Consider the following 16570-nt stretch of genomic DNA (forward strand, 5'->3'; position numbering starts at 1 on the left):
AATTTTTTATGTAGTCCTGGCTATGGATAAGCAGAAAAAAATAGTCACAAAATTTCTTAACAGAAAAGGAGGGGGGGGAAGTGTATATATTTATATTCTGTTCCATTCAATATTAGGAGTATGTGGTGACTGCTGGCTTAGAGAAGCTGTTTGGAAACTGGTTTCGTCTTTGAAATTGTGAGAAATTACCCTCACTTTTAAAATTTTAACAGGTTTATTAAACCTTAACAAAAATTGCAACAAAGGACTGAATAAGGAAAAAATTACGGTCCTGGGAGTCCCTGTGACTATCAGCCACATGCTCCTCTACAAAAGGGATGCTCTGCCTTTTATATCCTTATCCCCCTCTCAGAGTTTTGTCAGTCAACTCCTTCTCTGCCATCCATTGCTGAAGATGACTTTCTTACATCTTGATTGGAGGTTCAGGTGTTGTTGCACCATGCCTCCTGGTAACAAGCTGGCCTTCTCCAAATGTCCTGACACGGGGGAGGGGAAAGAGGACTATGGGAGGATGTATTAAAATAACATCACTATACATTCTAACATCCACGTAATTCTACCTCTTAATTGTGAGAGCCACCTATTACATTACTCATCTATAATAAAATGAAGACCACATGGAAGTTCTTCTGTAGTCTCCATTTATATTATAAGCATTGTAGGTCAGTTTCTTCTTATACCTCACCCACTGTCTTCCCATGGTTGCATGTTTTTCCTGTGTTCAGTATTACCAAGGGAAAAGAGTTTAATGCATACTCACACATGCAATGTATATGCTACTGCTGTTTCGGCTGAGTCTGCCAACTTTTAGCCAGGGTCAATAGGAAGCCTCTCCTGTAATTTTAGAAAGCTGCTTCTGAGCCTGTCAGCTGTTTTATTTAAAATCTTTTAAGTTCGGGGGGATGAATCCCCATACAGAATGACAATATTAACATGAACACAGTGAAAGGTGTGTTATCCTTTCTTTTCGGTTAAGAAAATTTAGACCTCTCAGTGAAGCCTTTTTCTCTTCATGTAGAATTCAGTCACCAAGTTCCAAAATGGTAACTGAGCTTTCATGGGCAGCTGCAGGCAGTTGAGTATGTAGGGCAGCATGCCTGAGGCCAGAGACTGGGTTTCCTGTGCATCACTTTCACCTAGCATTGATGGCCTTTTTGAGAAGAACGATGGGGTGAGACTGAATTATAAAAGACAAAAGAGTAAAAGAGTAGTTAGATGTACGCATACTTGAACAGAAGTTTTGACAAAAGCATCTTGAAGTGCGTGTGCTTGTTAAATATGCAACTATCTTCATGGATTCCCATGCTTTGCAATATCTTAATGTGTGGGTTTCCCAAGGAGGGTATTACAGATAAGTTTATGGTTTTTCAAGTCACTTTAAAACTATTCTTTATTTAATACTGACAAAATAGAGCTGTGACAAGGACAAGGAATGCGGTAGAGCAATAGTATTAAATGCTGGGTAGGAATTCATTATTTTATGTGGTCTCATTTATCTATTGAATTAATAAGGACCCTTATTCGTGTTATGTTTATATTTTTGAGATAACACTTTTGGTGGGGCCTTGTTTCCTTTGCCCAATCAGTATGAATTCCAAATTGTGTCTGCTGTATCTAGATACTATTGGATTTAGTTTTTTGAAGTAATGTTGTTTTCAGTGAGGAGAACCTAGATGCTTCATGCCCTACTTGGTAGTCATATCTTATCATAAATCTGAATTTTAAAGGAATAGTTTAGATTGATCAAATTAGCCTGCTTCACTTGGAAAAGAGCAGTGTTTAAATGCTTAGCTTGATAAAAACACTTAGTGAACTTAAGAAAACAGTTGAGGAGTCACGGGATGTAGTCTGAAATTTCCTTAGAGTTGATTTATGATGAATGTGGAAGAAAGTAGAGTTCACATTTGATGCTAGAATCTCTAATAAGCAAGGCAGGTTGTTTCTTCTTTCTTCCAGTGCATTAGAACAAAAGTGTAGGTAGATGTTCTTATATTAGTTAAAGAACCATCCTTACATGCTGCTTTTGTGAAGCTTGAGAGGTGAAGTGTCTGCTGTGAGTGGTTTCTTGTTAGAGTGCAGGAACTCTCCCCTTCTTCTGCATTAGTATGCTGTGTCCATTTATGTCTCTGACTGATTTTCCCTTTCTTTGCATCACAAAACTTATTAGTATCTCTAAGGTATGTAAACTTAATTATTTTTAAGCCTGATTGCATCACAAAGATTTAAAGAAATTATGCAACTATCAAACAAACAAAATGAAAGACTGTGCAATTCAAGAAACATATTTTTTCACACAGCTCTATTTTGATAAATCTTGTGCTAATGATTTTCAGATATCTGTGGAAAAGTCTGAGTCATGCCATCTAGTGGCAGTTTTGCATATATTTATGTATTTTAAATTCTTGGATTGATGTGTACTCTGGAAAAAGTCCTCTAAAAACCTGTGGATTTCAGCATTAACCAGCATTGTATTGAGCAAGATAGTTGTCAAACTGTTTCTCTTGGTGCTAGTTCATGTGCTTGTGTATTTCTTTTTCTGAGTAGAGTGTCTGAAAAAAGGCTTTGTTGTCCTTTTCGTGCATTTAACTACAGTTTATACTTCCTGAGGATTTCTGCTGTATGTATGTCCTGTGGACAGGATGCCATTATAGCAAGGACATACTGGAGCAGGATCTTTGGGACCTGCTGCAGGACAAACCTGGATCAGGCGAAGTAAATGAATGAAGGACTGCATCCATCTCAGTCTCTTCAGCCATGTAAATAATGGAAATGGTGTTCTGTGCTAAAGCGTGGAGATCACATTCAGTCTTGAAGGAACTTGCCATGGCCAATGCCTTACAATGCCCTTTTTTTGTGCTAAGTAAAAATACTTCCCTTGCATTAAATAGCCTGCTTTGCTGTAGACTGAAATGAACGAGCACCTCTGGAAGCTTGCAGTGCTGGAATGAGCACTTGAAAACAGAAACCTTACGAGGCTTTAATTGAACTCACAAGAATGTGTCTGTCCATGTTTTTGGTCTCCTTCCGTACTTTGAAGAGCAGACAAACTTCATCAATCACTTGATTTTATTTTTTGTATTGACATATGCATATGTGTACACTTTTGTATATTAAATACACCCTTAGGCCTTTAAGATGCTGTGTATTTTATGTAACACTTCACTCAAATTTTGTTGTTGAACAGACTTAATTTACAAGTAGATTTTAACAGACTACTGGAAAAAAGTGAATATGTTCTGAGTGCTTTTTAAATAATTTGTTTTGTGGTAGGAATGTGATCAGTCCTAGAACTTGATCAGGGAGGAGCTATTCTGGTTACCTTTGTTTCAGTCCTTTACTTTACACATTAGGATGATGTCACTTTCTGGTTGTAATGGGCATGGAATGGAGTAGAAAATGGCTAGGCTTCTCTTCTACTGCCCCCATCTTTTTTCTGAGAGTCTGTAAAGTCAACTGTAAACTTGTATAAGCCTGTGGAAATGGGACCAAAATATCAATTTGAAGACTTTCTAATATCCATTTTGCATGCAGTGGGAATAGGAAGACATGGGAAACTTCAGAAAAACCTATGGATTGGCTTTTTGGTTTTTTGTTGTTTTGCTGTTTTTTGTTGGTTTTGGTTTGGTTTTTTTTTTAACATAGAAGCTGCCTTCATTGATTTTATTTTTAGCACCTTTGAGGAGTCCCTTGAAAGTCTGTGACTATTCCCTATGCATATGCCTTGGTGTTTGGGGAAAAAGACTAAGGTTGTTTGGATCCTGTGGAATGTTTGGACAGCCATTTGAACAGTGTGAATGACAGGAATCAAAACTCAGAAGCCACCAGGCAAAGGAGGCGTTTAGCTAGACAGAATGCAGATTCTCTCTCTGTTTCTTCCTGTATGTAGGTGCTGCCCTTGTATGAAGGTTTGAAAGAGCCTGTAAAGGGTCACATAACAGATACTTTTTCATGTGAATTTCCAGTCATTACTATTCTTTATTAAGTACTTGACAGTTAAAAGCACACTGACTTTTGCTTTTCAGGTTTGTTCTCTTAGGAGAACTGGAATTGTGCTCCAAAAGCTATAAGTGTGTTTTGCCTTGTTTATTCTGCTGAATTTCTTCTTTTGTCTTCAGAAGTGTCTAAAGGAGGCAAGTAGTTTTAAGTGAAGGAGTTTATTAGAAGACTGGTGACTGCTGTCAGTGTCTGGGGTGAGACATGGGTAACATAATTTCTGTTCAGGATGTTCCTGTTGGTTTCTATTCAGCTTTTTGAAACTCCAGTTCTCCACAGATCAGGAGGATCATTTAATTGGCTTTTTCCGAGTTTTTTTAATTGGCTTTTTCTGAGTTCTTTTAAGTTCCCCCTGTACTTGGCTCTGGTGAGACCACTCTTGAAATTCTGTGTCCTGATTTAGTCCCCTCATTCCAGGGCAGACAGTGAGGTGCTGTAGCATGTATAAAGAAGGAAATTGAACTGGTGAAGGGTCTGGAGTATAAATCCTGTGAGGAGGGGCTGAGGGAGCTGAGAGTGTTTAGCCTGGAGCAGACTCCAGAGAGATCTTATGACTCTCTACAGCTAACTGAAAAGGGTTGCACGGAAATGGGGGTTAGTCTCCTTGAGGTATCTTCCTGGGATATATTAAAAATCTGTTCCATCATGCTTCCAGTGTTTCTTAAGGAAAGAGCAGAACACACAGTTACAAGTGGGAAATAGTTTCTGATTGAAGAGTGACTGAGTAAAGTAGCAGTCTTTGGCTCAGAAGGGAGGTGAGTTGGATGATGTAACAAAAGCTTTCCAAATTTTAAGAAAAGAGTAAGTACAAATTGATTCTTTATTGGTTTTGAATAAATAAAACTAGGAATTGTTAAACAAAGGTAGCTGGAGCCTTTTTAGTAGAAATTCAAGTAGAAATTCTTATTTCTTTCAAGTAGAAATTCTTATTTTGCACAAAATGGGTGTCAGGCTCATGGAATTTCTTACTAATTTTATAACTCATGAATAAAAGAGAGTCTACATGTGCTTGAGGAAACTGGTATTTGGAAGGAAAAGAGATCTATTGAAAATCATATGATGATCAGACTGTCTTTAGGCCTTGAATACCTGGAGTTGCCAGAGGCTGGAAAGTGTGAGGTGGAGAGGGATTTGTGAGGGAGTGCTGTAGCCCATTAGTCCTTGCTACACACTTCTAGAGCCCAGTTTTGGAAACTGGATATGATATAAGAAATAAATGATCTTTGAGCTAAGCTGTTCTGCTCAGTTTTACATTTGTGCATGTCTTCCTTTATTTCAATTTGAAATTTGAATCTAGGTTGAAAGAGCTTTGAATCTAGGTGGAAAGAAACAACTTCTAGATTTCTGGACTAAGCTGGACATAACAGCTTTTAATTTGGGAGCTAGCTGTATGTGCATGCTATCTGTCATGCATTCCAGACCTCTTGTATGTACTCTGGCCAACCTGCATATCAGGTATATGCACCTTTTGTTTCGTATGTAGATTATACTGTTCAGCTAGTATGTGTGCTGCACAGACTCCTGAGGCATAAGCATCTACTGCCCTCTGTGATTTACATGGTGGAAGCTTAGAATCTAAAAAGGAAATCATCTTTGGTTTAATTCAGCTGTAGTCTGATGTAGTAGGCCCATAGGAAATATCTCTGTATTATGATTTGCAGTAAAAGCTTAGCAAAGAGTCAGTAGACTGTGATTACTGTCTGTTATGGAAGTAAGTACTATCTGGTAAATTTCTGCTGTGCTACAAAACATATCCACGTTAGATTGAAACTTCTTTTTTTCTTCTGCAGGAAAACTTTGAAGATGCCTATGAAAACATCCCTGTGTAAGTAGAATTTTTTTTTAAATGTGTGTTTGTTGAAACTCCTTATACAGAAATAGAATACTGTGTGCACACCATTCCAGGGAAATAAAATTTTATATGCACTGACTACATTCACATTTTTTGGAACAGTTAAAGTCCTCAAGAATTGAGAAACAGAACTATGATTAGGTTGACATATATGATGAAATATTTGTCAACAAATGTGACAATTGTAAGGAATTAAACCAGAAATCTAGTAACTGAGTTACATACTGACAGCTCTAGACATTTTTGCATGGTGAAAAAATATAGTCACTTAACATTATTGGGAAAATTTTGGATCATACGTTATGCAAGACTATCTAAGCAAGATTTTCAAAAAGGAAGTTGCTCTGTCTTATAATATACTGCTGCACAGATGTTTTCCCCTAATGAAGTGAGATAATAATTTCTCTGTTGTAAGATCTCATGCCGAATCAACACCTGTCTTAAACTGTGATGAAAACACATTATGCTGTTTGTAAGTGGTTTTAGTTTTTCTCCAGGATTTTATTGCATTTTTATGCCATGAAACACATGAGGAAGTGACTTCTGCTGATATCCTCAGATCACTGAAACACTCTAGACCCAGCAGTAGGTTTGGACTGAACTTCATGGCCAAAACATCCATGGTCTTGGAAGATTGTATTTTACATATTGCCAGACCCTCTCTTTGTATCTTACCTAGAATAGTAAGGTCTGATCTGTGTAGAACTGAGAAAAATTAAACATTGCTTCTTGACTCAGAAGGAAACAAGGACCTGATATGTTCAAGTTGGGAATTCTTCATGTTAAAGATTACTTACTCTTCCTTGACTGCCTTGCAGTTTGTCCATGTTTGGGTAACTTATCTCTTCGGCTGCTATTCTCCCCTGGGACAGGGACAAGAGTAACTTTGAAATGCTATATGAGAATATTTATCCAATGTTCATTTGTTCCATGAGAAAGTGGTTTTGTTGTTTTCTGTTGATGTCTGAGCTGGGCATGGTTGTTTATTTTTGGCATGCAGAGCTTTGATTTGTTCTTCCTGAATGTCTCTTCTGTGATCATAGCTGTCTTACAGGTACACTTTCTATAACAGAAGTTAGGGTGTCAGTTTATTCTGGCTGGTATTGCTTTCATCTGCAATAAGCATTGTATAGAAGAGTCAATGAAAGATGATAGAGAGAATATTAATGGGACAAAAAACTGTGTTGTTACTTAACATCACATTGAACATAATGAATGTGTATATTCTTTTCTATCTGCGCAGGATTCTTCACTGGGTTAGACTTCCCTTTCCCAAATTCTTTCAAAGATATGGCTATTTAAAAAAAAAAAAAAAAGAAACTGAAAAAAAATCTTGGAATATTTTCTGAAAGTCTTCCATCTTATCTTTCTTGAAATGCTTTGATTGTAGTTTTCAAATGATGCTAGTAGTTTGCCTGAGGGAAAGCCCTTTGTAAATCTAATGCCATAGTGGTTGTTCCTGAGTTTTCTCTATCTATGAATAGAGAATTAATTGTAGTTTTTTCATTACTATATTGAAGCAATGAAGTTAGGGTGTCAGTTTATTCTGGCTGGTATTGCTTTCATCTGCAATAAGCATTGTATAGAAGAGTCAAGGCTCAAGGTTTAAGCTTCTGGGAAGCTGTGTCTGGTTTTTTTTTTTGATTTTGCTGTTGTTAATATTTATGTTCTTAATTTTTCTGTGTCAGTGTTTAATTCTCCCTTGTTTTGGATAGGAAGGTGACATTGTTAGAGCTCTGTGATGAGATGCCTGGCATTGGTTTGAGTGCTTTGTTGCAGTTAGTTATATCTTATTGAATTTAACTAAAATGGACCTTTTTATAGGGAGTTGGGTCAACAAAGGCTCACATTTACTTTTGAGATCAGTTTTGGTCCAGATTCTGTCAGATCATCGTGGTGGTTTAGAGAATTGGGAAAGAATGTGTAACAACCATGATCTTCATGTGTTTCTTCATGTATTTCACACACCACTCTGCAATTCTTAGTGTAAAATATCTATAGAGTAACACAGCTCTGTATTTTGCACCAGTAGATGCTAGTGAATGGTTTTGCTAATCCAACTTGACTTCAACTTCTTTTAATATTATTGCTTACCGACAGATACCAGATTGTGCAGGTTAGATGTTGAAAGGGCAATGTTAAATGTATTAGATTCTCTTTTGTCATCTTCTACTCATGGTAGTTACTGCAGATATAAACAGCAACTCCAAAACATGTAATGATCACAAAATACTTGCTTTGTAGAAACATGAAGAAACCTTTAAACAGTTATTTACTGTGAATTTTGTTTACTGATACTAAAGGTGAAGAAAGACTATTACAGTAGGTCACTCTGCTATTTTACTTAAAGCAAGCAGTAGCATTTAATATCTTCTCTGCCAACAAAAGTAACTGAGTTTTCAAAGTACTGGTTTGATAGTAACACTTGATCGACCATGTTCAACCTTGAAAAGATAATAGGTGGAATATATGTCAAAGTAAATTCACCATTATCTGTTTGTGTTAACTCAGAGCTAGTTTGATTGGCATATTCTGTTGTAAAAGGAACTGAGTAACTAGAGACAAACTGTGATTTTTGTTGTGGAAACTGAAGCCTCTGACAAGAAGTTTTGTGGTGGTAGGATGTTTTTTTACCATTTTTGCACTGGAGTGTTTGCTTCCAAGTTTTGGGCTGGGTGAATGTGTTTGACTGAGTTACCTAGTGCCTGCCAAGCATCTACAGATACAAAAACATAGCTATACATACATAGATGGAGCAGATTTTGTGTGGTTTATTCTTTTATTTAATGCTTGCTAAAAATGCCTCATCAATACCTAAATTTTACTGTGGAAAAACTACAACTTTAATTTCAGTCTCACTAAACAAGATAATTCTCTACTTCTTTATCTTTTTCAAAATATTTCTGCTGCCTTAATTTTTACTCAAATAATTCTGAAAATCTCTTTCTAGAGAATTCTGAAAATCTCTTTGAATATCTTTGCAGATATTAATGTTTTCTGTTGTCAAAGTGTAATTTTCTAAATTATATTGTCTTTGGCTTTACAACTAGATTGAAAGTGGTTTGAGTTCTCAACAGTTTTTAACCATCACTGTATTGTGCTTAGCATGTGCTGACCTTGCTGCTGCTCTTTTGATTTCTGTATATATTTTATCCTCTGAAGTTCTCAATTTGTTTAGAACATATATGAAATATTAATTCTGTTTTTTTCTCTGTCCATCTCATTTTACTTACTGTTCCTTAAAATGTCATCTGTATGTGAAAGGAATAAGTAGCCATCAAGGTATGTTTGTCCATTCAATCTGCCTTAGGTTGCCATGCAGTCTTTCTCTTTGAGATAAAGGCAAAGATAGTGCCTTTGTTTACTAAACCAATATCAGAGGCTTATGTAAATGAATAGCAGCATTTAGAGCAACTGCTCTATTATGATAGCTGTGTGGTTATGTAGATGCTCTGTATGAAGATGCTCTGTCGTAGTTTTTGGGAAGAAACACAGTAGTCTGCCTGATGGCTTCAAGCAGCTCATATGCAGAGGAGTCTTCATGTTGTGCTGTTTTTCTAGAAATTTCAGACACCAGACCCTGTGTCATGTCATCAGTGGAAAGATAGTGAGATCTCATTTAAATATGTTTAAAACATGAAGTATTGGAAGAGTGGGAGCTTGCATTCTGTAAGCAAAGCAGACAGATGATTTTTGATCAAGAATGGAACTCCTGGGATTTTTTGTCTTTATCAATTTCAGCAAAAAGAGACATACTTGGCTGATTCTCTTTTGCGTTTTCTTTGCTTAACTGAAGCTGTGTACTGTTAATCCTTGATCCTGCCAAAGCAGCTCTGTGTGGTATTACTGGGGTGATAGATTAAGGGCCAGAAGTGTTTAAGGAAGTTAGAGCAGGTTATCCTTGTAATCTTAGATGTGTAGTTAAGATTTCAGTTACACCTGCACACGTGAGTGTTTTGTTAGTGAATGAAATTGAACAGTTAAGGAAATGGCTCTAAATTCCAATTTTAATTCACCGAGCCAACAACTTTTAGGGACAGTTCCTGTCTTCGTAAGTTTAAACTCACATTTTGGCATTGTCTTGAGATGGTGAGAAGCAGCTGTGACAATTTAAATCATCAAAATTTTATTTTCTTATGCTTGACCTTCAAGGTTACTGGCAAAAAGTTCGAGTAAAGGCAGTTTTTGTGTCTAGAAGATAATATTTTCATAGCTGCATAAATATAAAAATATGACCCACTAGCTACTTTATATTGTGAGTTTCAAGATTTGAAAGAGCAGTAATGATACAGCAGCCTTATCTCTCTAATCTTTCCTCACCCCAAAAGATTATAGATTTTTAAACTTGGAGAGGTTTCCATTGGTTACACATTTACATGGTTACGCATTTTCAAGTGTAAACACCTGTTTATTCCCACTACACCTTTTGTCTGTGCTTTAAGATTTCTTTGTGCTTGTATTTCAGTAGAAGATGTCAGGCCACATTGTGCTATTGCTTGTATTGGGATCTTCTGTTCACTTTGAAATGTGTGTTCCCACTTGTGTTTGTAGCTCCTTAGAAACTGAGGAGAGGAGGTAGACAAAAACCCAAAGTCAAAAAAACCACAGAAGTGCCCAAAACTCTGCATGTTTTCCACACCCTGCTATTCTTTTTGCAAGGCTTTGCTGAAAAGCTGGTGCACAAAAAGATATTACAGCATGTTTTTCTGTTATCTCATGTTCACCAAAGAAATCTGTCTTACTTGAGCGTAAATATTTCTTTGCTGTTCTGTGGCTTGTTCGTTCATTACAAATCAATTAACATTGTGGCTTTAAATTCACATCATTTTTAGAGTGGGACTTTCTGGAGACTTCTGGAATTTATTTAAGTGTTGTGTTGGAATCTTGATATTATGCTGGAATAAATGATGATATCTCTGTTTTCTTTCTTTAAAGGTCTTTCAGGAAAGTAATGTTTGTTCTGTGCTTTAATAAAGACTGCATAACACTATTTGTAGCCCTGCAGTTCAGGAATTGCCTTCTCTGAATAACTTCTGAGACTTGGAAAGTGGTGTAGACTTTTGGATTTGTGGTGCAATCATTAAGATAAAAGTGCTTTAGACAAGAAAATGGAAAGATGAGTTTTAACTCATCAATGAAGAAAAATAATAAATTAGTCAGAATGTGTTGAGAAGCAGGATTGTTTTTAAGGAAAACAGACTGAAACTCAGATTTGCCTATTTGTTTATTTTAAGTGATCAAACAAACAAAAAAAGTCCTGGTTTTTTTATAGTGTTGCTTTGGTGTTTGATTTGGTTATGTCATGTCCACCCCTTCCTTCCCGTGTGATTAAATGCTGTCACAGAGTGTTTTGGGAATCAATCTGTGTGGAAGGTTTAATGTATGTGTATTTGTTCATTTTCCCTTAAGCCAGTTCAGGGGAAAATGTTTGAGCATGGGCTGGTATTTGCAGACAGAAAGCTTGTTTTTGTCAGCTTTGTGGAAATGTTCTCCTGACTCACTCAGCTTTTTCTAGAAAGTAGTTTATGAGCCGTCAGATGTGGACTGTCTGAAACTTATCCTGTGTTAAAAACAGAACGCTGTATGTTTTGTGGGGAAATTGAGTTGACTTCTTTGTGACTGGCAGCCTTGATTCAAATTTATCTGTTCTTCATGTGTAGACAAGGTCACAGAAAGCTTGGCACTTTTACTTTCCCTGCCCCTAATATTGTTAGTATATTAACTGACAATATGCATAAGTACTGCTTCAAATGACATGGTGGAGAACTTGGATATATATCTCTCAACTCCTTGGTCTTTAACACCACTGGGTCAAATTTTATGGAAAATGTAGAATGTCCCAATTTTAAAGGTGCTGTTGTCCATAAATTACAGGTGTCAATTTCATCTCTTTGAAAGGTTTACAAAATTTATGAAACCTTTTCCACCTGATCATAGCCCTTGGTTTCCACAGGTGTTGTAGAAAATACTGTGCAATTCTTTCCTAGTATATTACGAATAAGAACGTTTTAACAAAAGTACATTGTTTAAATAAATTGGTTTGAAGTATTACTGCTGATACCTATTTCGTATGCACCTGAAATAAGTAAAAGCAAACCTGTGGTTTCCGTTTTACTCATTTTTGTGAGTAAATAACAGCAAGCATAGCTGGAACTAGATGCTATTAGCTCAGTGGGTACAGCTTTAAAGAATACCTTTTGAAGGTAATAATGGAGGACATTGTTTAATTTTCTGCTGCTTAGCTCCCATGTACTGAACTTTCATCATATCTCATCTAGAGAGATTAGACCAAGGGGGATAAAACTATCTGTGTTGTAGCCGTTTTGCTTTTAACTCCTGCTTTCTTCTGTGGCAGCTGATATTCATGAAGAGAATTGTTTTTTAGCAGCTGTCTGTGTTAGTGATTTGTTTTGGTCATAGAACTCTAGCTAAAAATTTAGATTTCTCAGGGAAAGAATGTTGAAGGGTTAATTCAAAAAAAAGGCATGTTTGAGTACTGTCAAATAAAGAAAATCAAGCATGAGCTAGTTATTTTTCTTCAGTGTTCCTTGCTATGAACTCTCACATATTTGATCTAGTTTTCCTGCAGTTGCTTTAACATACTTTACTGCAGTTTCATTAGCATACTTTTCCTTTTTTGTCTGACTTTAATTTTGTCTTTTTTTTTTTTTTTATTCAGCAAATACAAAGGTGACTCCTTTTTTGTCTTTAAATATAAATTACTCTGCACTCCTCATGTCTCCATTTTCCCGTTGCAGTTAGGAGTGATGGATTAGAATTAGGCTGCAGCACAGATTGGTAGAATCTCCCAGCATCCTCTTCCTGCAGAGGCATCAGCTTCCAGCATTGACTGTAGCTGCTGCCACTCTCACTGACATTTCTTTTGAATTCGGCTATGGAGAGTGCCTCTGTTGCCAGCTGCTGGCATGGAAACTTTTATTCTTTTTGCTTGATAACTCATTAATGAAACCTCATGGATATTGAGAAATAAAACAGAATCACTTTTCTCTTTATGCTTTTCTTTGTCTTTTTGCTTTTTTTTTTTTTTTGGTGTGTGTGTGTGTGCGCACGGTGGAAAAGAGTGAAAGAAGCAGCACTTATTTTTACACAAGGACTGTATTTACATACCTGAAGTTAACTGAATTAATCCTGTAAGTATATTATCTCTGCCTCATAGTTCTTGAAATCATGAATGTGGTAGCAAGATTTATGGGATTTTGTCTGTGAAAATTTGCTTTAGAATGTATGTCAAAATACAACATTGTTATTTTTATATAGATTTCCTTGAAGATAAAGGGAAAACTATATATTCACAATGGGATTATGAAATAATTGTTTCTCCTCTGCACTTTGCAGTGGTGAACAATGCTTTTAGAGAGCAGAAGCTTCTCTCCTGATGTCAGTGCTTAATCAGCTCAGATACTGTAGGTTGTAGAACACTGCAAGGTGTGTATTTTGGGATGCCATTCTTTAAAATGTGGTAATTTAAGGACAGTATCAGACTTAGAGCTACTTTTTCCATTTATAGACTATGTGTTCTGCTCTTGGTAGCTGTGCTCGTTTAACCATTTGAGGTTATATAATTTTTTACTTAAACATAAATAATTAATTTCATGGGATGCAATGCAGTGCTTTCAAAGTATTGCGTGTTAAGTATAATGCAGTGTGCTTTTAGACACTTTAGTTCAGAATATCTCCAGCATAGGCTGTAAGTTCACTATGTAATAAATACAAGTAAATTGGTTTAAAGTTTAGGAAGAGTGTCTTGCTAGGATCATGATGTCCTAATTGTCTCTTTGGATCTAGGCCAGTATTTGTGTGACGCAGTGTTAGTCCCATAAACATCTGGCCTGATCTGGTGTCCTACTTGCAGCATGATTTTTTTTCCCATAGCAAGATAAGTGAAATTTCTGTTCATTTAATGTAAAACTGCTAGTGAGCTGTCATTATTATTCATATATGCTAGCTCTCCAAGGAGGTTCCTTCTCAACCTATTTTCTTGTCAGTATGCTTTATTTTGACCTGTTTTCTAGCAGAAATGTTCAACAGATCAAAATTAGGTATTTTTTTATGGTGGGCATCTACTTGTCTGTATCTACATGCTATGTATTAAGTTTCAGCAGTATGGCTCTCTGCCATATTCAGGTGATCATTTTTGTACACCATATTGCATGCATTGACCTCAGCTTGATTATTTGATACAAACTATTAGTCTGATAAGGAGTATGCAAATATAGAAAATTCTCAGTTTACCTGCAAAGATCTCATGTTAAAACTTACATCTAAAAATACTGAGTCCCATTCAATAGATCTGATAATCTTTTGTACTGCTGTGTATTCCCATTAGTGTTGAACAGAATAGAAATTTAGAATAGAAATAGTAAATCGGATTTTTCTTCTGCCTGCAAACCAATACTGACACTTACTTGATTTTTCTGCTTTCTCAGGCAGACTGTGGTCAATTTTAAATGCCTGTGATCTGTTTGTTTTCTTGGCAGTTTTTAAGCTTACATATATTTAGGGTCAAATTCATGCTGGAATGGCTTGATAAGACTTAAATAGGATTATTTTGTAATCATTTTAGTGATCAGATGAACTGTGTATGCCTATTCAGGTGGGTAAATAGTAACCTAAGGAATTGGCGTGTCTTGCTTTCACAATATGGGTGAGTCCTTATGGCAAATTTGGGTCTCTCTCTCTGTCCATGTGCAATGCAATCTGCTGTTGAACTTAAGAACGTATTGTCATATAAAACTTCTGATGTTTCTCCGATGATAAAAAACCACCTGACTTGAAGTAAATTGATTATTGGCTTACTGAATCTGGATAATGATCAGTCAAAAACTGGAACATTTGGCTATGCTCATGTTTCTTTTTAAAAATACAAATAAGATACAAAAGTGGCCTGAAATGTAGCCTGTGTTATTTTCAGAGTAGTAGACTCTGTTGGCAGTGGTGGGTTGATGGTGAGCCAGCAAGATGAGCTTCGTCTTGGCACTATATCCTGTGGCACCTGAGATTCAAGCAGATGGTCAATTTTGCCTAGATTTTCCTCCTTCCTGCTTATTCTGTTGCTTTGTTGCCCCTGTAGTATGTGAGGATATACACCAATCAGTATTTCCTTGTGATGTTCAGGCGCTGCATTGGAGGAGATATTAAAAACATGGATTTTGCTTATCTACATAAGACGGACAACCAGGAAAGTTCCTTGTCTCATGATCTGTCCCCACCCCCTCAGTCACTGAAATATTTGGAGGCTGAACCTCTTGATGGCTTTCTTGTAGTCAGTTGTTAGATTGCCATGAGGCAGCGCTGTGGGTGCTGGGCTGCTTTCTGACTGGAAGGCAGTCCAGTGCATGCCCTCTTAAGTTGGAGATTGCAAACAAAACTTACATGCAGAATGTAAAGGAAATAAACATTTGTCTCTTGACACATGGTGATCTGACATTTAAATTTCAAGATCAGATGAGACTTCTAAGAAGGATTTTTTTTTTTTATAGAAAGAAAATGTTTTGTTTGTTTGGTGGTCTTTTAATGCATTTCATTTGTAAGACAGCATTGCTAATCTCAGCCCTACTATGTTTGGAAAGCATAATACTGTCCATGTACATTGCCCTAGCCATACGACCTATCCAAGTACAATCATCAGCTTCTATCCTACCCATCCTCATACTAACATTCTACCCATCCTACCCATCCTACCCATCCTCATACTAACATTCTCCGCCTGCAAAGCAGGCACAGGGCTGGCCCTACTAGTAGCCTCAGCCCGAACCCATGGCTCCAATCACCTACACAACTTCAACCTCCTACAATGCTAGAAATCATCGCCCCCACTGCAATACTCCTGTAATGCATTACAAATGCATTACTGCTCCTGTGAGCAGTAATAATTCCTAAAATAGAATGTTGTCACTTGTAGGTAAATCTGTTTAGTTTAGAAGAGCTAAGACTGAGACTTCTAGTTCTAAAAAGAAAGAGAGGGCAAACACTTTTCCTAAAATACTAGCAGGTTTTCCCTAGACCCAGCTTCTGGTCTGTAAGACAAAGCTGTATCTGCCATCCTTGCCCTTGCCTTGTTGTTACATTACATGTAACATTATACCTGTTAATGTATAGCAATGCATCAATTAAAATCCTCTCTTAGTGAAATTCCAGTAGTCTATGAAAAGCTATCAGCCTCACCTTTTTTTTGAAAATGCTAAAGTATAGATAAAAACTGTGAAGTCATTCTCAGCTGATTTCAGTGCATACTATTTTAATAATAGTTGGTTTTCAATAGGAGCAGCTATATCCTTTTTTTCTCCCTCAGTTACCTCTTCCCTTCTCACTGTTTTTCTGAGAGCTCCTGCTCCTTTTCCACAGCTGCTTGTTTTGAAAAATAGTTTTCCTAATATCAGCTAGCTACTGTTTTTTTTTTTCTCAGAATCATCTTTTCTGCCATAACTGTAATGTGAGGTAGAAGAAATTATTTAAAAAATCCTAACCCAACAATAAACAAAACCCCCAAGCAATGAAACAAAACCCCCAGTGCTGTTAAAGAAAGGAAAACGCCCTAGCGGTGAGTTGGCTTGATCATTCAAAGGATTGTATGGGCAAGTCCATTTTTATTGCGGCAACGATCTCGAAATTCACTGATAAAGATACAACTAGCTGGCTAAATGCTGCTATCTCATAGTCAGGTAGTGTTGAAGAGGGAGGTACAACAACACTAATCTGAATTGC

General features: G+C 36.7%; 1 protein-coding gene across 2 annotated transcripts in view; it reads left to right on the plus strand.

Annotated features, from left to right (window-relative positions):
* The window catches only part of TTC39B (tetratricopeptide repeat domain 39B), a 77842-nt gene that overhangs the window by 20222 nt on the left and 41050 nt on the right, over positions 1 to 16570 (plus strand). The window contains exon 2 of one of the 2 annotated variants that reach the window (XM_077171473.1): positions 5784 to 5818. In XM_077171473.1, coding sequence (XP_077027588.1) covers positions 5784 to 5818 — 35 coding nt within the window. Of the gene's footprint in view, positions 1 to 5783; positions 5819 to 12682; positions 12997 to 16570 lie in introns of those variants that run through there. The other variant, XM_054652241.2, reaches the window with a different exon arrangement.

Source organism: Agelaius phoeniceus, chromosome Z (genome assembly GCF_051311805.1).
Source record: "Agelaius phoeniceus isolate bAgePho1 chromosome Z, bAgePho1.hap1, whole genome shotgun sequence".
Lineage (NCBI taxonomy): Eukaryota > Metazoa > Chordata > Aves > Passeriformes > Icteridae > Agelaius > Agelaius phoeniceus.